This window comes from Calonectris borealis, chromosome 1 (assembly GCF_964195595.1).
Source record: "Calonectris borealis chromosome 1, bCalBor7.hap1.2, whole genome shotgun sequence".
NCBI lineage: Eukaryota > Metazoa > Chordata > Aves > Procellariiformes > Procellariidae > Calonectris > Calonectris borealis.
The window spans coordinates 133,966,360-133,988,376 of NC_134312.1; the positions used below are offsets into that span (position 1 = coordinate 133,966,360).

General features: G+C 40.0%; 1 protein-coding gene across 2 annotated transcripts in view; it reads left to right on the forward strand.

The window, feature by feature from the left end:
* PHKA2 (phosphorylase kinase regulatory subunit alpha 2) overlaps positions 1-22,017 on the forward strand; it is a 44,516-nt gene that overhangs the window by 13,141 nt on the left and 9,358 nt on the right. For both annotated transcript variants that reach the window (XM_075175331.1, XM_075175340.1), the window contains exons 11-26: positions 1,781-1,876; positions 3,276-3,383; positions 4,454-4,532; positions 5,960-6,094; positions 8,047-8,156; positions 10,897-11,041; positions 11,550-11,628; positions 12,521-12,684; positions 13,343-13,516; positions 14,643-14,731; positions 15,871-16,004; positions 17,515-17,671; positions 19,164-19,243; positions 19,491-19,569; positions 19,677-19,806; positions 21,527-21,628. In XM_075175331.1, coding sequence (XP_075031432.1) covers positions 1,781-1,876; positions 3,276-3,383; positions 4,454-4,532; positions 5,960-6,094; positions 8,047-8,156; positions 10,897-11,041; positions 11,550-11,628; positions 12,521-12,684; positions 13,343-13,516; positions 14,643-14,731; positions 15,871-16,004; positions 17,515-17,671; positions 19,164-19,243; positions 19,491-19,569; positions 19,677-19,806; positions 21,527-21,628 — 1,861 coding nt within the window. The remainder of the gene's footprint in view (positions 1-1,780; positions 1,877-3,275; positions 3,384-4,453; positions 4,533-5,959; positions 6,095-8,046; positions 8,157-10,896; positions 11,042-11,549; positions 11,629-12,520; positions 12,685-13,342; positions 13,517-14,642; positions 14,732-15,870; positions 16,005-17,514; positions 17,672-19,163; positions 19,244-19,490; positions 19,570-19,676; positions 19,807-21,526; positions 21,629-22,017) is intronic.

Below are 22,017 nucleotides of genomic sequence, written 5' to 3' on the forward strand. Positions count from 1 at the left end.
TTCTGTCTGATTGCCAACCCGGATGCCCCTTTCCCAATTACTGCAGGATGAGACCAGCTTCTTTTTCCCCCCAACCTCTGTGGCTTGGCTGCTGAGAACAAGATTCATAGTATCTTCAGTCCTTTTGTACCTTCAGGGAGATTTGGGATTGGATTATGAGGAGCTATTTAATTTTCATTAATTTCCTAAGTTAATTGATGATTCCGTAAGTTACTTCATGCCTTTACTGTGTCAAGCATCCAGTGGCCAGGGGAGCTAAATTGATTTTGGCCTTCCAAAGGTTATAGTGGCACCTGGAGAGTATTGGCGAGTTAAAGAGTGACAAGTAGCCAGGACTAAATGTATTTGTACCAAGACTTCTGTAGATTGGTGGCTTGAAGGAAGTAAAAAAGACATGTGATTTAAAATCGCCTAGTATGCAGAGGGACAGGAGATTGCTAAAAATAACCTCTTAAAAAATAAAATGGCATCAGAAACAAAGTAGGGAATTTCAGACCAAAAAGCCCTTTTTCAGTACCAGATGATATAAGTCAAGTGAAATACTTACTGACCTTAGAAATGTAATTTGCTTTCCTGAACACAGGAAGAATAGTCTGGTGGAGAGACAAATGGCATTATTTCATGAGGGGGGGAAAAATTGGAAAGTTTACTGAAACTTCAGTCATGTCAATAAAATACCACTTCACAAAGCAGTCTCTAGAATTTAGTTGGATTATCTGGGACGGTCTGTACCTGGTTGCCTTTATCATGTGCAGACGGGCTATGCTGAGGCGTGGTCAGACGGGGCAATTGCTCCTGGTTCCCACTGTTTGAACATAGCTGAGCGAGTCACTGAGACACTCAGGTGCGTGTCTAGGCTTCCCCAATTACTGCTGCAAACAAGTCGTTGCAATGGCAGCAATTGTTAGAAAAATAAGCACCCCGAGGACTCAAAAAAAGTGGAGAAGGACAGGACATTGAAAATATCAGTGTACCATAGTATGAACCTGTGGATACCTTAGCTTGCGTGTTCCACTCTACTCAGAAAGGGAAGGCAGAAACAGGATTTGAGAGGCATGTGCTGGTAGTACTTGAAAACAGTTTCCCTGTAAGTAAAAACTTGGAATGTGACAGTTAAGAAATGGAACAAAATAAGGGATCTGGTAAAAAGAATATTAAATGTTCTTTATTTTGTATCAGACTGGTTCTTAATATGTTGTCTAACAACACAAGAACAAGAGGATTTTCTGTTCAGTTAACTTAGATATTTTTAAACAGTTTAAATCTATTTTAAGTTTTCCGTGGGGCAAATTTTCAAGTGAATCAGTTAAGAGAAACTGATTTCCCAATCCTGCAAAACAGAATTCAGAGAATCATAGACAAATGTGCATGGTAGAAAGCTAACAATTTATACACCTTACACTTTTATGGATATTAGCAGTCCTGACATCCATGTCACTGCATTGTTATCCGTTGCAAATTTCACGTAGGATTTGTTCCAGTGTCTTCTTAATAGGAATATGTTAGAAGTTTTGTACTGCAGCAGTATGTTATAGCTTAAAGATGTGTGTTCATGTTTCTGAGGCTGGTAATATTGAGATGTTGGCACAGTCTCTGAGAATTTGAACTCTGATCTTCCATCAGCAAGTCATGATCCTCCCGCCCCCCCCCCCCCCCTTTTTTTTTTTAAATAAACTTTCAGCAGAAGAGTACTGTTGGAAAGTACTAAAACTTTAACTTTACTGTTTCGGCTTTGCTGACTGTAACGTGAATTCTCACTCTCTTTTAAAAATATTTCCAGGTACAAGAGTATAGAGAGGCTCTTGAAGGAATACTTATTAGAGAGAAGAACGGAATAGTGCTAATGCCTGAACTGTACGCAGTCCCTCCAGAAAAGGTATTGTGAAAATGCAGCATCCACTTCAGTATGTACAGTATAGATATCAAGATGAATGTCAGTTTTATAGTTTTCCTGTAGCTGATAAATCTAAACCACCAATAAAAAAAAAAGACTACTGCACATTATTTAAAAACTAAGAGACCTCTCACAGCTCCCGCTGAGAAATGGTAAACTTTAGGCTTCCAAATGGTCACATTTTTACTTGGGAATCTGGGTGCCTACGGAAATATTAGAGCAGGCCTAAAGTTTTAAATCCTCATAGCAAGACATATATTTAAGAAGTGCTGATGCTGACTTAGGAACTGAAGCTCAAAGAAGAAATAAAGCATAGACTGTCCTGCCTGTCTAGTCTGTTATTGATTGTGCTCTTTCTTTTCCAGAGCTTGTATGTGAGAGATAAACAGGTTTCAGATGGATTAGGGTATGGGCTGGGTTTTTTGTTTGTTTTGTTTGTTTGCTTTTCTTTTCCCCCATCTTTGCTGTTACTGTTTACCTGATTCTCCCATTGTGACAGAGAAATTCAGAGAGCTTATGTGCTCTTCCATGCTCTTTGCCTTTGTATCCCCGCGAACTTCTTCTCCCAGTCCAGACTTCTCAGCCCTCACTCACTAAGGGTGTGGAGCCTGCTGGTTGGTCTGAGTTTGGGCAGCGAGTGTCGACAGCTGATGTCTTGCTTGCAGATCTGAGGTGGAAACTCTGAACTCTAGTGGGAACAAGCATGTAAGAGTTCAGAGCTTCCTGTGAATTTTGATACGATGATGATCTGATGAACATGCCAAATAAACAGGGTAGATTTTGCCTGTCATTTGTAAATTTTAAAATGGCTACAGTAAAGATACTATCTAGGAGGGTTTTTCCCCTGTCCTCAATAGATCTGTATACTGCAAAACCAAGACAGTTTTTCTTTTTCTAAATTAATAAGAGTCTACTCTTAATTTTTCCATTGACCATTCTTGCTAACACCGGAAAGGTGGAATAGCCTTCATTTTTGGAAAGCACCTTTGCTTCAGGAAGCTAAGCAGACACCAATGAAGTTCAGGTGTCATCTTGCAAGGAGTTGGAAAGCAGACACACGATTACCTACAAGCCTCCCAGAGGGAAGGCAGCAAAGGCGTGGTGAGAAGAAAGGGGAAGTGCTAACACCAAAGCTATAATTGCATGCAGAGTCCCCATTCAACCTTCAGCTTTGAAGGGTGGAGCCGTGTACAAAATGAAGCATAGTTCTTGTCCCAGAAAATGTGCAGCCTTAAAAGTAAAACCAAGAGATCTGGATGCTAGTAATAATGGCAGGTTAGAAAGGGAAGATGATAGACCACATTTTTTCAAATACTTCCATGTTATTGATTGTTCTTCAGAACTTCAGGGTAATTTTTCTTGCTTATGCATTTGTTTTCAGGTGGACGAGGAGTATGAAAATCCTCACTCAGTGGATCGTATCCCAGTGGGAAAATTGCCTCATCTTTGGGGCCAATCATTGTATGTCCTTAGCTGCCTATTAGCAGAGGTAATTGTTTCCTGTATAGTAGGTGAGCTTGTATTTCATTTTGTTTTGAGATGGCTTGGGCATTAAGTACAATTTGGTTGACAGGTAGGGGACAATGTGTTTTCCAGTAGAAACATGTACATGAACCATGGAGGGGTGACTCTGAGCTTTCAGGAGCTTTTTCTTGGTGTCTATATAGGGGAGACCTCATCGCGCTCTACAACTACCTGAAAGGAGGTTGTAGTGAGGTGGGTGTTGGTCTCTTCTCCCAAGTAACTAGTGATAGGACAAGAGGAAATGGCCTCAAGTTGCGCCAAGGGAGGTTTAGATTGGATATTAGGAGAAATTTCTTTACTGAAAGAGTGGTCAGGCCTTGGAACAGGCTGCCCAGGGAAGTGGTGGAGTCACCATCCCTGGAAGTATTTAAAAGACGTATAGATGAGGTGCTTAGGGACATGGTTTAGTGGCCATGGTGTGTTGGGTTGACGGTTGGACACGATGATCTTAGAGGTCTTTTCCAACCTTAATGATTCTATGATTCTATGATTCTATATACAGATATGCAATTGTCTGTTTCTAATCAAGCTGAGTAAGTTGACAGATGGACTGGATACAGAATATAGGGTTAGGCTAGAGGAATACGCCCAGGCAGACCTGGCTGTCCCAGAGCTAGGATTTTGCACTATTTCAGCTCCACTAGGCTATGCCTTACTCTGTGGCACAAGGTGCCTACAGAGTTCTCCCATATTAGCCATGGACTTGTTAAAGGAACCATTGAATATCTCTGTGGAGCTGCAAAAAAATCACTGGCCTGGCAAAATTGTGTCAGTTGCTGCAATTCTAAAATAGGAAATCTGAACATGCAGATTGTGTCAGACATAACCATTTTCTTGTTGTTCTGAAAAACATTGCTGCCATTGTTTTTATTGAATGTACTAGTTAGTGGATGGGATAGATAAACAAGGCTTTAAGTCCTGCTCTCCTGATAAAATATGAAAATTGGTTAAGATTTCTTCTAAATGTCATCAGAACCCTTTTACTTAATTTTTGTTTGTTTCCTTTCTTTTTTCTTTCTCTTGCATTTATTCTAGGGATTTCTTGCTGCAGGTGAAATTGATCCCTTAAACAGGAGATTTTCCACTGGATTTAAACCTGATGTTGTGGTACAAGGTGAGGAAGTTTTTTGAACATTTTGGGTGAATTGGATCATGTGATGGCGAAATCCTTATGTACAGGAGAGAAGAAAGACATGTTTAAAAACAATGTGGATTTTTGCATGGGATGTGGATGCTTTGATGATACTGTGAGAAGGAGAAGGGGGTTGTTTGCTTGGCTACCTTTTTCCAGGAAGAAAGATCAGGTTTAACAAACTTGTTTTAAAAATACGTGCTAAAATTTTAAGACTTGTCAGGGACTGGAGAGTGGCAAACTTAATCTTGTAGTGAAAAGGAAAATCTTGGTGGATTCTAGCATGAAAGAGCAGGACTGACAGGAGACTGGTCAGTTTAGTTAGATTTCTGTGCAGCCCCATTTTGAAAGAACCGGAGAGCAATGAGTGGGGAGGATCTCTGTACACAGAGGTGAGGTAGCCAGACTTACGGCTATCTTTTGGCTGCTGCAGGAAATGGCTTCTTTAGTCAATGCAGGAACAGCCAAAACCAGAAAATGAAGCAGAGGGCAAACACCAGCTGATCAGGGCTTAAAAGCTTTTCAAGGACCTGTACTGCTCTGGGAAAGCAACCAGATGGTCTATCAGGAGGAGCCTTGATTAATGATACTGTGACTTGGGCAGGTGCTTGTTTACCCCGTTGGTGTCTCATGGGGGTGGCATTTTGTTACTCTGAAGTGCTTAATTTCAAGTAGGAATAGAAGTGCTTGCTTATTTTTAGCATTCTTTGACAAGTATTTGTAATGCAAAGAAGAATGCTGAATTATTAGTCCCAAACCAATGAGCCAGCTATCATGGGCAAAACCTCAAGCAGGACAAGAGGCGGAATCAGGGCCTGGATTGTAAATTCCTCTGGTTTTGGGACTCTTTTTTTTCCTACTTCTGCCACTTTATGACCTCTGTAACATTTATTGCTATACAAGTAACAGCACCTGTTCCCCATTGACTTGGCTGTGTTGTTATAGTCTGCTGTATTAAAACAACAAAGATTTTCAAGTCATGTTTCCCCTTGTTTTACGGGGGGAAAAGCCTTATCTGCTGAAAGAGACTGCATGATCCAAACTATGGTACTGAAAGAAACCAGAAGAAACTGATAAAGCCCCAAAGAACCTGGTCTGACCTCAGAGCTGACCCTGCTTTGAGCTGGAGGTTGGAGTAGAGACCTCGTGAGGACCCTTCCAACTTGAATTACCCTGTGATCCAAAGTGGACAAGAATGGCGAGATATGTTGAGAAGCAGAGAGCCAAAATCTGTTGGATGCCCTCTTGCAACCCTTTTGATCTCATGGGCTCATAAATTAAGAAAGAAGGAAGGCCTTTGTGCCTTTTTAGTCAACTAAATGCAGTAGTTGAGAGATGACAGTGGAAACATTCAGTTAAAAAAAGTAGAACATTGGTTCTTACTGGTGTTTTTGTTTTCTGTTATGCAGTAACTGTTTTGGCAGAATCTAATCAAATTAAGAATCTCTTGCAAGACCATGGAATCAATGTTCAGAGCATTGCTGATATCCATCCGCTACGAGTGCAGCCAGCTCGCATCCTGAGTAATCTCTATACCATGCTGGGTAGGTAGTTGAACATGGAAGCCTCTCTCTACTGATGTGCAAGGTATTTTTTAAGGGTGGTGTTTTGTTTTTTGCTTTTCTTGCTTCACACTGTCTCAACTTCCTTGATTTAATTTCTTTTATTTAAATCAATTTCTTTAATTTAAAAAAAAATGCATTTGTGCAAAGAAGCGTAACAAAATTAGAACTTCTGTCTTAAATAAAGGACTCCAACAGGGGAAAAAAAAAGCGCCTTATTAGAAAAGGTGGCCAAAATGCAAGTTTCCCTGTGCCCTTGGAGTTAGGCAAGCACTATCTCTTTTTTTGTCCTGCAGGAACTACTTCCACAGAGAAACTGGCTTTAGAAAAAATGCCTGGAAAAACACAGGAAAAAATCAGATGTTTTTCCTTTCAGAAGTCAGAGTACTTCTTTTTTAAGTCTGAGCAGTGTGGTTGCCATTCTACCAGAAGACAGCCTGGGAAGTTTTCTGTTCCAAATCAGGGAAGCTGTGCTGCTATTAGAGCATCTTTGAGCTGTCTTGCTAATGTTCCTTCCAACCCTGAGCTGAGTTGAGCTGCTGAAGCTCTCTGTCTCTATTGCAAACTCAGAAGCCTCTAGAGCTTTTCTAAGCACAGGACTTTAAATACGTTCCAGTTCCTCAGCCGTGGCCCTAGAGGCCTGTTTTCCCCAGAGTCTGGCAGTTGGATTAAATAAATGCCTCAGAACTCCTACTAGTTCTAGTTAAGTTGAAAATCTTTTGATAACTGTCTCTTTTGATAATCCTTGCTGGAATGAGTGGGGTCTTGGTGGAAAATTTGTTATTTATCTATTCCTAATTGAACTTAGTTTTACTACTTCAAGCATACCAGCAACTCAATGCTCAAAATTGTGAATGTTACTACAAAGTAAAATTGAGGTGGGGTGAATCAGCACTGGTAGATTCCTTTGCAGCGTGGACGTGGGGAGCCATATCGTGCTTTTCTGTCAGTCTGGAGCATGTTCCCATGGCAATTTGGTTATGGATAATGCTGAGGGAGAGTATGAGGCTGTTCATGGGGTGGGTTTTGGGGTTTTTTTTGTTGTTGTTGTGGTTTTTGTTGGTTTTTTTTTGTTTTAACAGGAAGTTTTTTGGAAGCATCCAAAGTAATGGGGCCTTCAGATAAGTCTTAGAAAGTCTGCCCTTCATGGAGAAGGGAAATTGCATGTGCTGCTTTTGGGAAGGAATTTTTCTCTTTATCACAAAGAACGTTTAACAAATGAAACATTTGCAGGGCTTTGCTGAAGCTTACATTTATTTCATAATAGTTCATAACAGCTTTCTTTCACTAGTGGGGGCGAGTAGGATGATTTGACACATTGGTGTATTGTTTTTAACAGTGACTTCTTTGGGAACGTTCACAGTGGTATTTTTTCAGGCACATTGTTGTTTGGCTCATATTCCTTGTCAGACAGATTCAAGTCAGCTCCTGGCTGCTGGAGCAAAGCGTGCAGTGTGGATCATTCACTAATAAGCTCTAATGAGAAAAGTGGGGATTATTAGCCTGATGAATGAAAATCTTTGTATTTGGATGTACCTTGTATTTGGATTTAGCCTTCTGTGGGCAAGAATTTTTAAGGTTCTACAGTGAAAGCACTGCAATTTCTGTTGTATGTTGATGGCCTGGTTTTTGAAAGGTCATACCTCCTGTCATTGGTGGGGAAGATTTGGGTGCTGAGCAATGACTATAATTAAAAGACCCAATCCGGTGGTCAGTGAAGCCAAAATTTTTATTTTAATCAGGCCTTTGAAGAACTCTAGCTATTATATTGGTGGTTACTACAAAACACACCAGTCTGTAGCATCTCACTGTGTTACCTGTCTTCTGCCTTGGTGATATGAATGAAGTAGATCTCCTTGTCTAAAATGGCTGTTGTGGAAAACCACACAGGAAATGCTAGGTGAGACTTTTTTTTCTTTCTCTTTTCTTTACAGGCCGGAACAAGAACATGAAATTAAGTGGACGGCCACACCGACACATTGGAGTGTTAGGCACCTCCAAGCTGTACATGATAAGAAATCAAATATTTGCTTTTACCCCTCAGGTGAGCATGTAAAGCTGACAGGGAAATCACTGCTTGCTTAATGGCTAATCATTAGTGGAGAGCTTTGCTTTTACATGCCATCACACTACTTTGGTAGAGCAGGGCTGATAAAGCAGATGTGCTTTGCTTTGTGGGTTTTTTAAGAGCGTTGGATGATCAACATGATAGGAGTGCTGATAAATCTCTCTTCTGTCATACGGAGTCTGGCTTCTTTGACTTCTGGCTTAGGAGAACACAGCAAATCAATAGTACAGAGTTGTTACTGATCTCTGCCCAAACCAACATTCTAGCTAATGAAATCGTTTCTCCAGAAATAGGTCACTTAATATATCTTTCTGCTGATTGCTTTGATGGAAAATTTAGTTTCGCATAAGCGTGTCAAGTACTATAACCCCCAAGAGACTAAGATGTGATCTTTTCATTATGTTGTTGAAAGGGTCAAGAGTGCTGAGAAAGGGATGTTCTGTCTTTGTTTTCCGTTTAGTGCCTTTTTCAATGTAGGTGGAAGTTTAGATTCTCCCAGAATTAATGGCTCTTATTTATACATTTAATGAAATATGACACACTCCTGTAAACTTATTCTAGCAGTTGGTACTAGAAGACTGAGGGATCACCTACTCCAAACATGTGCAACTGGAGCAGGATAAAGAATGCTGACAGTCTCCTAAATAGATGTTCAACTAATGCAGTCTTTAAATTCCAGTGCAAGACATTCAGTGGACTCCATAGATAGCTTCTGCAGTGCTTCATGATGTCCAAACAACACCAGATTTACTGCAAATAATGTGGCTCCCTTCCTGTTCTTCGCCATGTCAGTAGTTCACAAGCAGCTTTGTAACAGATTGTTGGTTTGTTGTGTTGTTTTCCCACACCAATTTTCACTTTCGCGAATTAGGGAAAAATTACTTAGTCATGATTTTTTCCAAAATATCTCTTCGTCCGCATTTTACTATGTAAGTAGGACCCAATATTCCAGCTGAAATCTTGCCGTGTATCAAGTATGGACATACTTATTAATATATTCTAAAATGGCATTTATCATTGCATCAGCAACACACTGACAGTTCCTGCTTATTCCATGTTTGACGAAAACCTCCGTAACATCTTCCGTTGTACTTTGTAGCCAGACATTTCCCCCTGACTTTTTTTTGGGTGGGTGGAATTAATGTTTAATTTCACCTTCCTAAGGTTAGCAGTTAACTCATCTGTGTTGATCTTGAGTAATGTCCACAAATTTTGTAGTTTTGTAGTTTGTATTTCATCCTGTTCTCTAATGAAAACATTGATTAGGTGTGGGGCAAAGGCTGACCCCATTTAGATACCCTCTCATTCTGAAAAAATGGTTAATAACTACCTTTTGAAAACAATTTTTCAAGCAGTTCTGCCGCCTCAGATGTTTTATCTTCAGCTCACTAGTGTGAAAATTTGCAAAAGTTGAGAGATGTCAGCCACTTTCTTGTACCTACCATCTAATTGCTCCCAAAGAAGGAAATTAGACTCGTTTGCTGAGATTGGCTTTTGATATGACTGTTTGGCCATCTTGCTTTATCATTTTGTAATTATCTTGGCAGTCTCAGATTGGCTTTGTTTTCCTGTACTTTCAGGCACTGAAATTGGCTTGACTGGTCTATGAGCCTAAGGGCCTAAAAAGGCTTTTCGTTTTTAAAGACAGGCTTTGTGTTTGCTTGTCTCTGGATTTCTGGGACTTGTTCTTCCTGAATTATCAAAAGTAATTGCGAGTGGCTCAGGGATTGTTCTGGCTAGTTCCTTAAGTTCTGTGAAGTAATTTCTCTGGACTTTGCCAGCTTGAATTTACATGCTCTTTAACCTTTTCTTCCCGTACTCAGGCTGGGATCCTATTGCTTCGTTAAAAGTAGTATTACAGGTCATAATTCACTAGTTTTCTTCTGTCAGCATCGAATGCTTCAGCTTGTCTGTATCCTGTCTTCCTACCTCCTTTCTTTCTTTATTACAGACCTACAGCTTCTGTATTTTCCTATTACTTCTGATGCATTTACAGGATGTTTTCTGCTCGACCATTATGTGTCTTACTAATTGATGTTTATTTTATATCCCAACCTCCTTTTTCCACCCCTCCCCAAGGCTTATGTCCTTCCACAACTTTTGTTGTGGCTGCTTTGACATACTTTCCATTGTTCGTCCAGCTTTTTTGGTTTCCAGCTCCTGAAGTAGCTGTAATAGTCTCTTACTATGGTTCTTGGCTTTCTTCTGTAGTGGGAACAGCACACTTTACCATTGTACATTTAATGTACCTTTTTTCCACAGTAACTGCCAGCTTTTCTGTATTCTGCTTGACTTTCAGATTGTTCCCAAGAGACATACAGTTACTAGTCCGCAGTCCCCAGTGTGGACTTAAGCCTATTTATTGTTTTTGTTGCTATTGTTAGTTTTTTCTTCCACATTTAGAGTACTTCTGTCTCCCAGGTCATAGGTTACTGTAATTCATCATTGGGAATATTCTATTTCATGGGTGTGATTATCTACTTTTTATTTATATGGCCTACTTCTTTCTCGTCAGCCTACAAGTGTAAGAAAATGGACTCTGCACAAGCATGGATTTCCTTTTCACAGTTGCAAGCCTTGTTAGGTTAATTCATGCAGTCTGTGTTGTGGTCAAGAATAGTTCATACGGCTTTTGTGAATGATTTAAGGGAGGAAATGGAAAAAAATAAGGAGAGCACTGACAACTACTCATATGTCGTATTTCTCTGTTCTCTAGTTTACTGACCAGCATCACTTCTATCTGGCTCTAGACAATCAGATGATTGTGGAGATGCTCAAGACAGAGCTGGCTTACCTCACTTCCTGTTGGAGGATGACAGGGAGACCAACCCTGACGTTTCCCATCACCCACACAATGCTTGGTAAACTTAATTTTCTCTGTTTCAAGCAGAGTAGATTATTGCAGGGGAGTAGGATAGAAGTCAGTTTGAGAGGAGACAGGTCGCATGACTGTTTCAACATCTGAGTTTTAACATCAAAAGTACAGTTTAACTTTTTCAAGTGTATGCTGAATTTGGATTACATGGTAATATTTCATTTTGGTTTTACTCCCCCTATATATCCTTGCATCTCACTATCATCTCCATACTATTTCTGTCCAAAGACATTTGATAGAAATCCGTTTGGAACCTGTCTTGGGAGGGTTGGGTTTTATCTTGAGAAATCAATTTAGAACTTGTCTCAGGGTTGTTTTTTGTTTGCTTGTTTGTTCGGGGTTTTTTGAATAAGCTAGTATTGATAGCAGTTGTGGGTTCTGTTGCAAATTTGTTTGATTTACTTTGTAGAGAACACCTAGTAATCCACTTTATTTGGACATGATAATTTAAGAATGTGTTGGTAAGCTTCAACTCTTCCATTATTCTTTTTTAGTTGATGATGGTACTGACATTCATCCAGCAGTTCTTGCCACCATAAGAAAATTAGAGGATGGTTATTTTGGAGGTGCAAGGTAATTTCAGAACCCCCAAATGATTGTCTCCATGATTTTTTTAAATTAAATCCTATACAAATCCTCAGTTTTGAACTTGTGATAGTGCACAGACCTTGTACTAGAACTCTGCGAGAGAGAGAGAAGCTTCAGCCGTAGTTATTATGTGGCAGTCAGATGGTAGCTGGACCTCAGGTGCAATGGAAAAGATCGGTCTCCCAAATGGTGTACCATCTCTGACTGCCATTAATGGATAAGGAAAAACGAATGTCAAACCTTTGGAAATACAAAAACTTGCTCTTGGCTAGGCTTCTGTTTTTAAAAAGTAATTATCTTTCACAGGTATTAGATATGTTTTAAACATGAATTACATGTAGTACTTGCAAGCTTATGTGTTCCATTCATCTACATATAAAAGCAATTTAATATGATGACACAGTACCTCCCTATTCTCTTTCTGCTTGCCCTCTCTCAATAAGTATCTTCCTCTGCCAATCAGATGTGCTTTCTGTTTTTTAGCAGCACTGCAGTTCTGTGAAAAGATACTGCTGTTCATGGGAACTTCTCAACCCCAGTTTCTCATTATCCTTGGAGTTTAGGTCTTTGTTCAGGGTCTCTCTTCATATAAACATACAGCACCCTGCATGATTAGGCTTTGAGTTAGGCCTGTAGGTGTTAACCATAACGCAGTTAGGTTCAGTTAGTGGCTAGAGCAGTAAGTACCCAGCTGGATCTGCAACTATTGTTTTGTGTTTGTTTTTCTCAGTATCGGTATCTGCTGCTTTGTAGTTACCAAAGGTGGGTTTAACAGTAGGCTCATAAATTTTGAAGGAGTTGTTGGAAGCTCAGTGAGCATTAATCAGTATCAAAATGGTGGATCTTAATGCTCGTTGGCATGTGTTCCTGTTTGCAGGGTGAAAATAGGCAAGCTATCAGAATTTCTTACCACCTCTTTTCATACGTATCTGAGCTTCCTGGATCCAGACTGTGACGTAAAACTGTTTGATGACCCTGTTGAAGGCTGTAGTAGTCCTGACAGTGAATATGGAGGCTATCCAGCAGATTTCTGTGAAAAAGGTAGTGTTTTTTCACTTCAAATTTTTTCTCTGTCAAGTTCTATCCGCAGAGCCTGGATTTACCTACAATGCAGAGTCTATTTTGTGCGCAGTTGATAGTCATTCAGGTTTCTCATGCATCAATCTGAGGACAGTACCTGCATGACTTAATTTGGAGAAGGAATTTGTGCATATTCTTCCTACGTTCATAGTATGGCGTTGACCAGTAACTGCTGCAGTAAAGCTGAGTCTGAAGAGTCAGCAGGTGGGGCGGAGGGGGCTGTGGAAGAGGCTAGAGGGAGGAAGAGACCGTGAGGAGTCATAGACAAGAGCTTGTGTGGAAGAGGTGATAGAATCTTAGAATCACTTAAGTTGGAAACGACCGTTAAGATCATCGAGTCCAGCTGTGATCTGTGGACTAGCAGCAAGATAAACACTTTTTTGCTTCCTTTCAAAGGGAGAACCAACTTCTTAATGTGACTGTTTTCAAAGCATCAAAAACCGATCATTTTTTTTCTTCCCAGTTTGTTCAGCTTAAAAATCTCTTGCTTTTGATATTCTTGCATTTTTGTGCGCCTTTCTATATAAGCAAGAATAGAGTGGTGTGTTTGAAAAAGAAAGCACTGATAAATCATGGTTTTACCTTTAATAAACCTTTTCTTTTATGTATTTCACACTAGAAAGCCAGGATGAGCTGGATCAGTATATAAATGATGTCCTTCAGAGTACAGCACTGAAGTCATACCTGCCTCCAACTTCAAAGACTGGGAATCAACCACCTGTGTTCAGTGCAAACCATTCCACAAAAGAAATACTGTCAATAATGGCCAAGACAAAGGGCTTGGAGGTTCCAGGTATTTCTCCCTATTATTTATTCAGTGATAATAATAGAAGAACTGTTTTGGGTGCTACAAGGGGTAAGTTCAACTATTTCAAAATTCTGCCATTTAAAAAGAACTAGTGGCACAAGTATGTTGTAGTTATCAAGAAATAAGAATGAATCTGAAGCTGTTATTGTCGTGTTCCCACAGTATCCCATGTCTTGGTGTATACATAAATAACCTGCTATGAAATGTAACATTTAATCAATGTTAATGTTATGGAAACTGCTACAGCTTCTCAGTTGGATAGAATTTTAGAACCCAAGTCAGTGAATTTTTTTTTCTTGTTGTTTATACAAAGGCAGACAAAATGTACTTTCTTATTTTAATAAAGTTGTGGTGAAATGAAATGTTTCAGTGCCAGAAAAACATAAATATATGCATGTACTTTCTAAATATGTAAGAATAAATGGAGTAGAGAGGCAGGACAGTATTCCTAATTATGCTACATTTCTAATAGACTTCTTGGAGGATTTACACCAAAATAATGCTTTGACTGAATTTGTAAATACATTCCAAAATATGCATCGTTTTATATGTAGGTATGTAGTATTCAATGCCCTGGTTAAGGGAAGGCTTCCCTTAACTTCAGTATAAATTAGTAATTTCCAAGCTTTTTTGTTAGTCTTCCATATTTCATGTGCCACATCATCAGATCCTCTATTGAATTCAACACAGGAAGTTAACAGAGCATTAGCCTACATTTAGCATTATCATTTTAATTATGATATCTTAGCAGTTAGATCATTTTCTCCACATACTTCCTGTTAAAATGTTAAAAACATTTAGCAGGGCCAGGTCATTGGGCTGTAGGATTTCTGAGGCATGGGCTGTCATAAGAGGTATCAGTTGAGCATGTAGCTCCTGAACCTTTGAGATGCTGATCTCAGACACTTTTGGAGCAAGCCTGCAAGGAGATAAGGTTCAGAACACGAGTTTGCCTCCGAGTTCCACGCACAGCATCTCAGAAGTGTTGCCTCTATATTTTACTTTTGGCTGTTGTTTTTATCTAGTATTGTTGCTTCATGTAGGTGTTTTCGATTTTCGTGTTACTGAAATGGACTTTTTTTTTCTTCTTTCTGGTGGCTTTGCTTTCCAGATGTGTCTATGTCTCTTCCCACTAAAGTTCTGAACACACACCGGAAGTCTCTGAATCTTGTTGATCATCCCCATTTCTTTGAGACAAAGGTAAGCTGTGGGAATTTTTATGCTGTTTGTGTTTTTAGGATGCAGTACTGTGGCCTTTCCTGTGTTTCCCAGCCAAACCCTATGCTAGTTCTCATTTTCCTTCACAGGCGAGCCATTCTGCCTGAGGCAGCAGATAGCTGCTCCCTTGTTTTGGAATTTATTTTTTGGCTGGGTGAAGATTTTTTGGTTAAATAGACGTTATCAAGTGGAAAATATTTAGTTGTGTGTGCCAAACAGAAAATAAAGTAATAGGTGCTTATTTTTAAAGGCCAAAGATTAAGTCATCGTCTTTAGTTCTAACTGAACACACAAAGGGAAGGACGGGATGTTCACGGCCTTTAGAGATGTTCTCCAAGAAATGCTGTTTATAGTGATGTCGGGGCAGGAGGGGAGTGCGTGAAAGGACAGGTGTCCTTAAGGCACCAGCCAAATCCCACTACAAGGCATGAAGATGGGGTTGTGCTGGGCACTTGTTTTGTCTTAGTATATGTGACCAGTTGCTGAGAATGGTTACAGGAGGTTGTATGCAGCCTCCCGAAGGATTCCACTCTACAAGCTCTGTTTGTGGAAATGGTATTTTAGGACCGTATAAATTGCTGAATAGCTTATTAAACAAAACTTCTCTTCATCCAAGAACTCACCACAGGATTGCATCATCTGATTAATTAACATGTTAGTTTCATAAGCTTGGAAAATTTATGATGGTAACACCTGCATTCATAAAACACCACATATATACAGGTTAGAGATGGAACTCAAAACACTCTATGTTATTTCGACTAAAAAAAGGTAGTATCCTTCTGCTTTTCTCTTTACAAGCAAATGACAGGAAAGGCGTGCAAATAATTTGGTTTCCTTCTTTGACAAAATATTTCTTTGTTTTGGCCAAAAAATGGCTTTCCTTGTTGATTGAACCAAAACTAGAGACAAAGTTCCATTCTGGGTGTTGTGTTTCCTGGGATTAATCTCCTTTTCATGTCTGCAGTAGTCTGGCAAGAATTATGTCCTGTGTCTGTATTTCAAGGGCAGAGTTATGTTGCAAGTCTGTTGTATTGTTTAATGGGAAGTTACAGTTTGAATTTGATCTGCTACTTTTTTCAAGATAATTTCTTTGATTTTTCATCCATCTTTGTTATCAGGAATGTGAAAATGTTTTGCACTTACCTAAAGATGCTCATGGTGATTTGGATTGCAGGAAGCTTGTTGAACAGCTGAAGGAATGTCCAACACTCCATGATCAAGCAGATATCTTATACATTTTGCATATACTAAAGTGAGTTATCTGAGTATCAACTTCAGCATCTTTAAGTTTGGTCACAACTGTCTGATTATTCTTGTGCAAAAGCTTCCACTGTTCAGGGTTGTGTTTTGAGGGGAGAGGTTAAAATGTTTTGTGCCTTAACAAGCATATTTTCGGTTAGCTTGATTACATTTGGATACAAAAAAATGCTTGTGCAAATTTCAGAGTTGGCACACAGGTGCGAGTACATACAGGCTCCAAGGCTCACAAGTGGAATGCGCAAATCCCTTCCATGAATGAGAAGACACCTTGCTATATTTGTTGGCCCTCTGTTAAGTTCACAAAGATTGGGTGTGATTTTTATGCACAAGAAGGGAAGTGAAAAGAAACTTCGTCTTGTCCTTTTCTAACTAAAAGCAAAACGCAATTTTAATGAGTAGTCACTATTTTTCCTCTAATCCCTCTACACGTTTAAGTGCACCACTGGCTAAAACTCAGTGCTCTTCAAAACATTCTTGGAAACAGTCTAATCCCAGCTGCTGGGTTATAAACAGCTGTTACTTAAATAGGTTTGATGGGAACAAAATGCAAGTGCAAACCAACGGAATCATCTTCTGGAGTGCATTTATTGGGCTTTTTGTCCTGTGCGGGAGAATACTGCTGGAACCTGGCAGGAAGTTAACTTTGGGTACAAAGACAAGCATGTGTTAATCACAGATGGTCTTCCTTACTGCTACAAAGATTGTATTTTTGTTTATTTTAGTCTTTCTCCTGTGAGGACCTCTTCATTGATCTTCTTGATTTCCCAAGCAAAATGTTTAGCAGCCTCTCTTAAAGAGCAAAGGAAATCCTGAAAAAATATTTTGTTTAACTACATGCAATGCCCTTAATTTCCTGTTCTGGACTTGTTTCATCATGGGAGTCTCTGTTGGGCAAGCAGGTGGACTTCTGGTGGACTCTGTCCCTCTAGCAGGAGTTGAAAGGTCGTTCTATGACGCTTCAAAACATTATCAAAGAGAAGCCATAATGCAGTGAATTTCACAACCAGGAGGGAACAGAAATCTCTCTTGCTTTTTCAGTAATGGCGTAAGCAGTGTGGAAGCTTAGTTAATAGCTAAGAAAGAGGCAGGGCAAAAAGCTTATACAGCCCCCTGAGGCATCTGAAAAATGGGTGCAGTCTTCAGCAGTACTGAAGACATTGCTGAATTCTGCTCTGAAAAAGCACCACATGGAGCGTTCCTCCAGCAAACGGTCTGCGTCCATGCTCAGTTTAAAGCCTGGTGGGAAATCCCTTGGGTGGTTGCTTTGAAGTCACAATCTCATGGCTAAGTGAGTGCTCAAGTTAATATGAAAGTTCCTGGTATCAAGAAGGTTTTGTCCACATATAACTGATCTCTGGTGAAGGCCCACATGTGCCATGTACTACTTAATTCTGTCAACAAAATGAGCAATGCGATCAAAATCAGGCTGCGTGTTGTGTGGTAAGGTTAAGCAGTGTAGCATTTTATCTGATGACAATTACCTTCTGTGTCTTTTCTGGCAGAGGCGCTGACTGGGACACAGAGTTGGATGGACAGTACGGCGTTACTGTTCATTGCCTACTCAATGAGCTCTACAGAAAGGCAGGCCTCAATCAAGAATGGGGCTTGATCCGTTATATTTCTGGTATACTTAAAAAGAGAGTGGAAGTCCTGGCTGAGGTATGAAATATAAATAATGCTGGTTCAGTTTCCTGCCTGGAAACAGAGATAAAACTACCAGTTTGCCAATGGGGCTTGTCCTTGCCCTCTTCTGGTCTTACTTCACAACTTACATAGCGCAGCATTTTTCAGTGAACGTTGGTTGCTTTTCTGATTGAAAATCTTGTTATGACATCTTTACCTTTCTTCTCTACTGTGAACTGTGCTAATGTTGGCATGGACTGAGAATGTCACACTGTAAATTATTGTGAAGGCTTCATTTCATCTCTGTTAATCAGAGATGCTTAATTATGTGCTTTGAAAGCTGTAGTTGTCATTAGTAATTGTCTATTGCTATTGTGATAGCATGAACACTTTTGAAGCACCCGTATGTCAAGGTGCTAGCAATGATGCAAAAACATGTTCTACCAATTCCCGTCCCATTGGGCAGACAGTCTGCCGTATGCGTGGGTGTGGATGCTCAGAGGAATTAAAATATCTGGGACTATTAAATGGTAACAAGAAAGATCCACTGTAAGGGTACAGATTTGATTTTGAATATTACAAAAATATTGCCTGTCAAGTACTCTAAAGTATTTGTTTCATTTCCTGCTTATCCCTGTATATTTCTGAAGAGCTCTTTCTCTAATTCCTGGCCATTTTCAAACCCTTGACTGTCACAGCTAGGATGCCCTATTTTAGTGACAGTCATATCTGCAGGGAGGAATTTGTGATAATCGCCCTGCATGGTACTTCGCTAAGCCCATATCCATTTCCATCCTCAAGACATGATGGACGAGCAGTACAGACATGCTCACAGAAAGCCATGTATGTTCAATTGAGAAGATACTGACAAAGAATTGGGGAGGAAGAGAGTAGAGATTATGTGTTTTGTTCCACGTTAAGGGAGGGAAAATAGACTCTTCAAAATCAGAGGAACATCGCTCTGTGATGTCAGGATGCTAAAACAGGTAAACTGAACACCCACTTTTAAAGGAGGTTGATATAAAAGAGTAAACGCTGTGGTATTGGGGGAAGCATCTATTTCAGAATATATCAGGGTGCCTAATTCAGGAATGTGATGCAATATGTTTGGTGTGTGTTTGTTTTAAGAGATACATTAGTACGCAGGATTTATTTTTTTAGCTAATACTGCCAAGTTTTTCATTGATTAAAAATGGTTTTTGTCTTAAATAAAGAACAAACATTTATCTTATAAAGGATAAAGTCCTTTATTGATCTACCAGCCCCACTGAAGTCCCTAATCATTATGCTGCTGATTTCACTCAGCAGGGAAGCAGGTTTTCAGCCTGGGCAGACTGTCATAGCCCTGTTGACCTCAGGGGATCCCTGGCAACTAGTTAACAGCATTCTGCTGCATCTGCATGTCTGGTAATTAATAGAAATGCACTTAAAAATTGCTAAAGAAATGCTTCATTTTTGGGAATTAAAAGCTGTATCACTTCCACATGACTCAGAGAAAGGTCTTTTGCTTTCTGTCACATTATGATAGGCATGCACAGACCTTCTGTCACGCCACAAGCAACTTACAGTGGGCCTGCCACCAGAACCCCGTGAGAAAATCATTACTGCGTAAGTTGGAGCTTTGCCTCAGTTACAGAAGCAGCCTGCCCTTCATCTTCCTGCTGGTACCATTCTGCTGCTATTTCTTGTTTTAAAACTTATTCCTCACCTTCAGAAGGAATTGCAGCCACCCAGGCAGAATCGTAGGCACCTTTGCGGTGCAAAGATGTTTCTGGGTGACTTGGTTCTGGTGCTTGTTCAGGAGGTTAACAGCAAGTGCCTGAGCCACTGCTAACTGTGGTTTGCCTTCTTGCAGCCCACTGCCACCTGAGGAGCTCACAGATCTTATTTATGAAGCCAGCGGCCAAGACATCAGTATTGCAGTCCTGACACAGGTGCGCAGCATGTGTAAAAAGGGTTCTTCAGCCAATGTTTGCTCTGTGACTGGGAGAGCCCAGAGGACCCATTCTGAATGGGTGCCCTTGTGGATTTGTCCTTACAGGAAATAATTATGTACTTGGCGATGTTTGTCCGGTCACAGCCTAGTCTTTTTGTGGAGATGCTCAGGCTCCGCATTGGTCTGATAATTCAGGTGATGGCCACTGAGCTGGCTCGGAGTCTGAAATGCTCAGGTAAGAGCAATTTTATCATAAGGGTAGTTAAGGCATTATTTCTCAGTGGTTGCTTTTTCATTTGTATGTGTTAAATCCTTTTATTAACTTCTTCATTCAGCATGTGCAGTTACAGACTTTGAAAATAACTTCTCTTTTTGACTTAATGAAAGATTCCTGCCCCCTCATTCCCCAGTTACTCAAACTGAAGTGGATATTAAACACTTAAGTCCCCTGACTTTCAGTAAGTGTTTGAGGTCCAGGTCATGAAATTGCATGTGTGTTTATTTAGGGGCCCAATGCCACTAACGTCAATGAGAATTAGGACCCTAGGTATCTTCTGAATATTTGAGCCTTAATTCATACTTCTGGTAGTTTTTATTCAAATTAACTTCTGATCTTCTTCCATTTATGTGTAAGCCTTCTCCCCTTGAATGTACTTAGTTGAAAAATATTTGCTGTTTAGATTTCAGCTACTAATACGTTATTTTGCCAGGAGGTCAGTAAAAAAAATTCTCATGGGCCTCCAAGATGTTGCATATGCCCTACAAAAACCCAAGAATTAAGTAACAACAAGTGGTGCAAGGCAAAAATGTTTTAAAACTCATTTTGGAAAAGTGAAACTAGAGAGAAATCATGATTGAAGAGAGATCTGAAAAATCATTGAAGAATTTTCTGCATTTAAAGGGGTCAGAAGTCTAAGAAGGAGCAGTCATGAAAAGTAATCAAGTTAACGTGACAAATATATAGTCAAATGCTGACACTTAGGAGCATGATCTGGGCCATATTTTTGTGGCTCAGCTCTTGTTACCGTTTCTGATGCCCTAGCGCACCCTAAAGGGGGGTAACTTTGTGGAAGCATATTTTCCGGTCTCCCCTGGTTTTCTCCCTCCTGCAGTGAAGTGGGGGTCCCTGGGAGGTGGTTAGATTCAGCCCGCTTTGGACACTGCTGCTCTCTAACTTGAGTGGCTAGCTGCCACTGGGGGTTGGCAGGTTCCTCCCTTAGGAGAAGTTGACAAAAGGAGCCAAGTAATTCTCTGGGATAATTCTGTTTCTGTATGAAGAATGTACAGAAAGCCCTGTTTCCCCCAAACCTGTAGCTGAAGAGCGGAAGCTGCTTTGTTCACAGTGCAAAGCCTCTCTTTCCTGGGATCCCTTTTGTTATTCCTTAGCCTTAAAAGCCAGCTGCTTTGTACACTGCCCTCAGCTTCATTGCTGCCTTTTCCATGTTCTCCTATGGGAGATTTGTCTGTGCGCACACGTGTGCTCATGTGTATGCATGTGCTTTTTCTCTCTCTCTCACTTCCGAGCATGGTACTTTAATCAATAGAACACAAGCCTTCCACATGCATGCATTTCTTTATGGGATAACTTTGGTTCTGTAATTTAGATCTGCATGTCATCTGCTTTTGGGAGACGGCTGTAATGCCTTTCCAAGCGATCTTGCTCTACAAAGGAGCAACTGCTTTCTCTTCATCAGCTTCATTGAGATTTCACACAAGCTGCAGCATACTGTTCACTAATGCAAATAGCGTTATTTCCATGCAGTGTTTGTTGTTTAGTCTTGAAACGTATTTTCTTTGAAATGTGACTCTACATATTATTTTTTTAAAGGAAGCGCTAGCCACAAAGGAAATGTGACTGAACTTCATTCAGTCAGCAGTTCACTTAGGAAAACAACCTGTAAAGCAACCTATAGTGATGTTTATCTTTTTTCTTCTTTTTGTTTTGTTTTAACTAGGTGAAGAAGCTTCAGAGAGTTTGATGAATCTAAGTCCCTTTGATATGAAAAATCTCCTACACCATATTCTCAGTGGAAAAGAGTTCGGTGTGGAAAGAAGCTGTAAGTTGTCCACTTAGGTACTTGTATTTGTTAAGTGAGAACTATAAATACAGAGTTAGATTGTCTTATAAGTTGGAATCTACTCTTGGCAGGTAAAATAGAGGTATAGATGATGTATTATGAATCATGGGTGGCCAGTACCTGTGTATGTCTGCTGTGGAATAAACAAAACACATATGATGGAAGCTGTCCTGCACTGAAATAAGATTGTATCAATTTTCAATGATATGAAGGCAAACTTTTAAAATGAAGAAATTTTATATGACCGAATGAAGACCATAAAAAGGGCATATCTAACCTGTTTTCAAGGAGCATGTCTGTGATGCCCAGGTATTCCTGACTGGCACTTTAGCTGTCTCCCACCTTCATTCTTAAAGCCTCACAAGCTC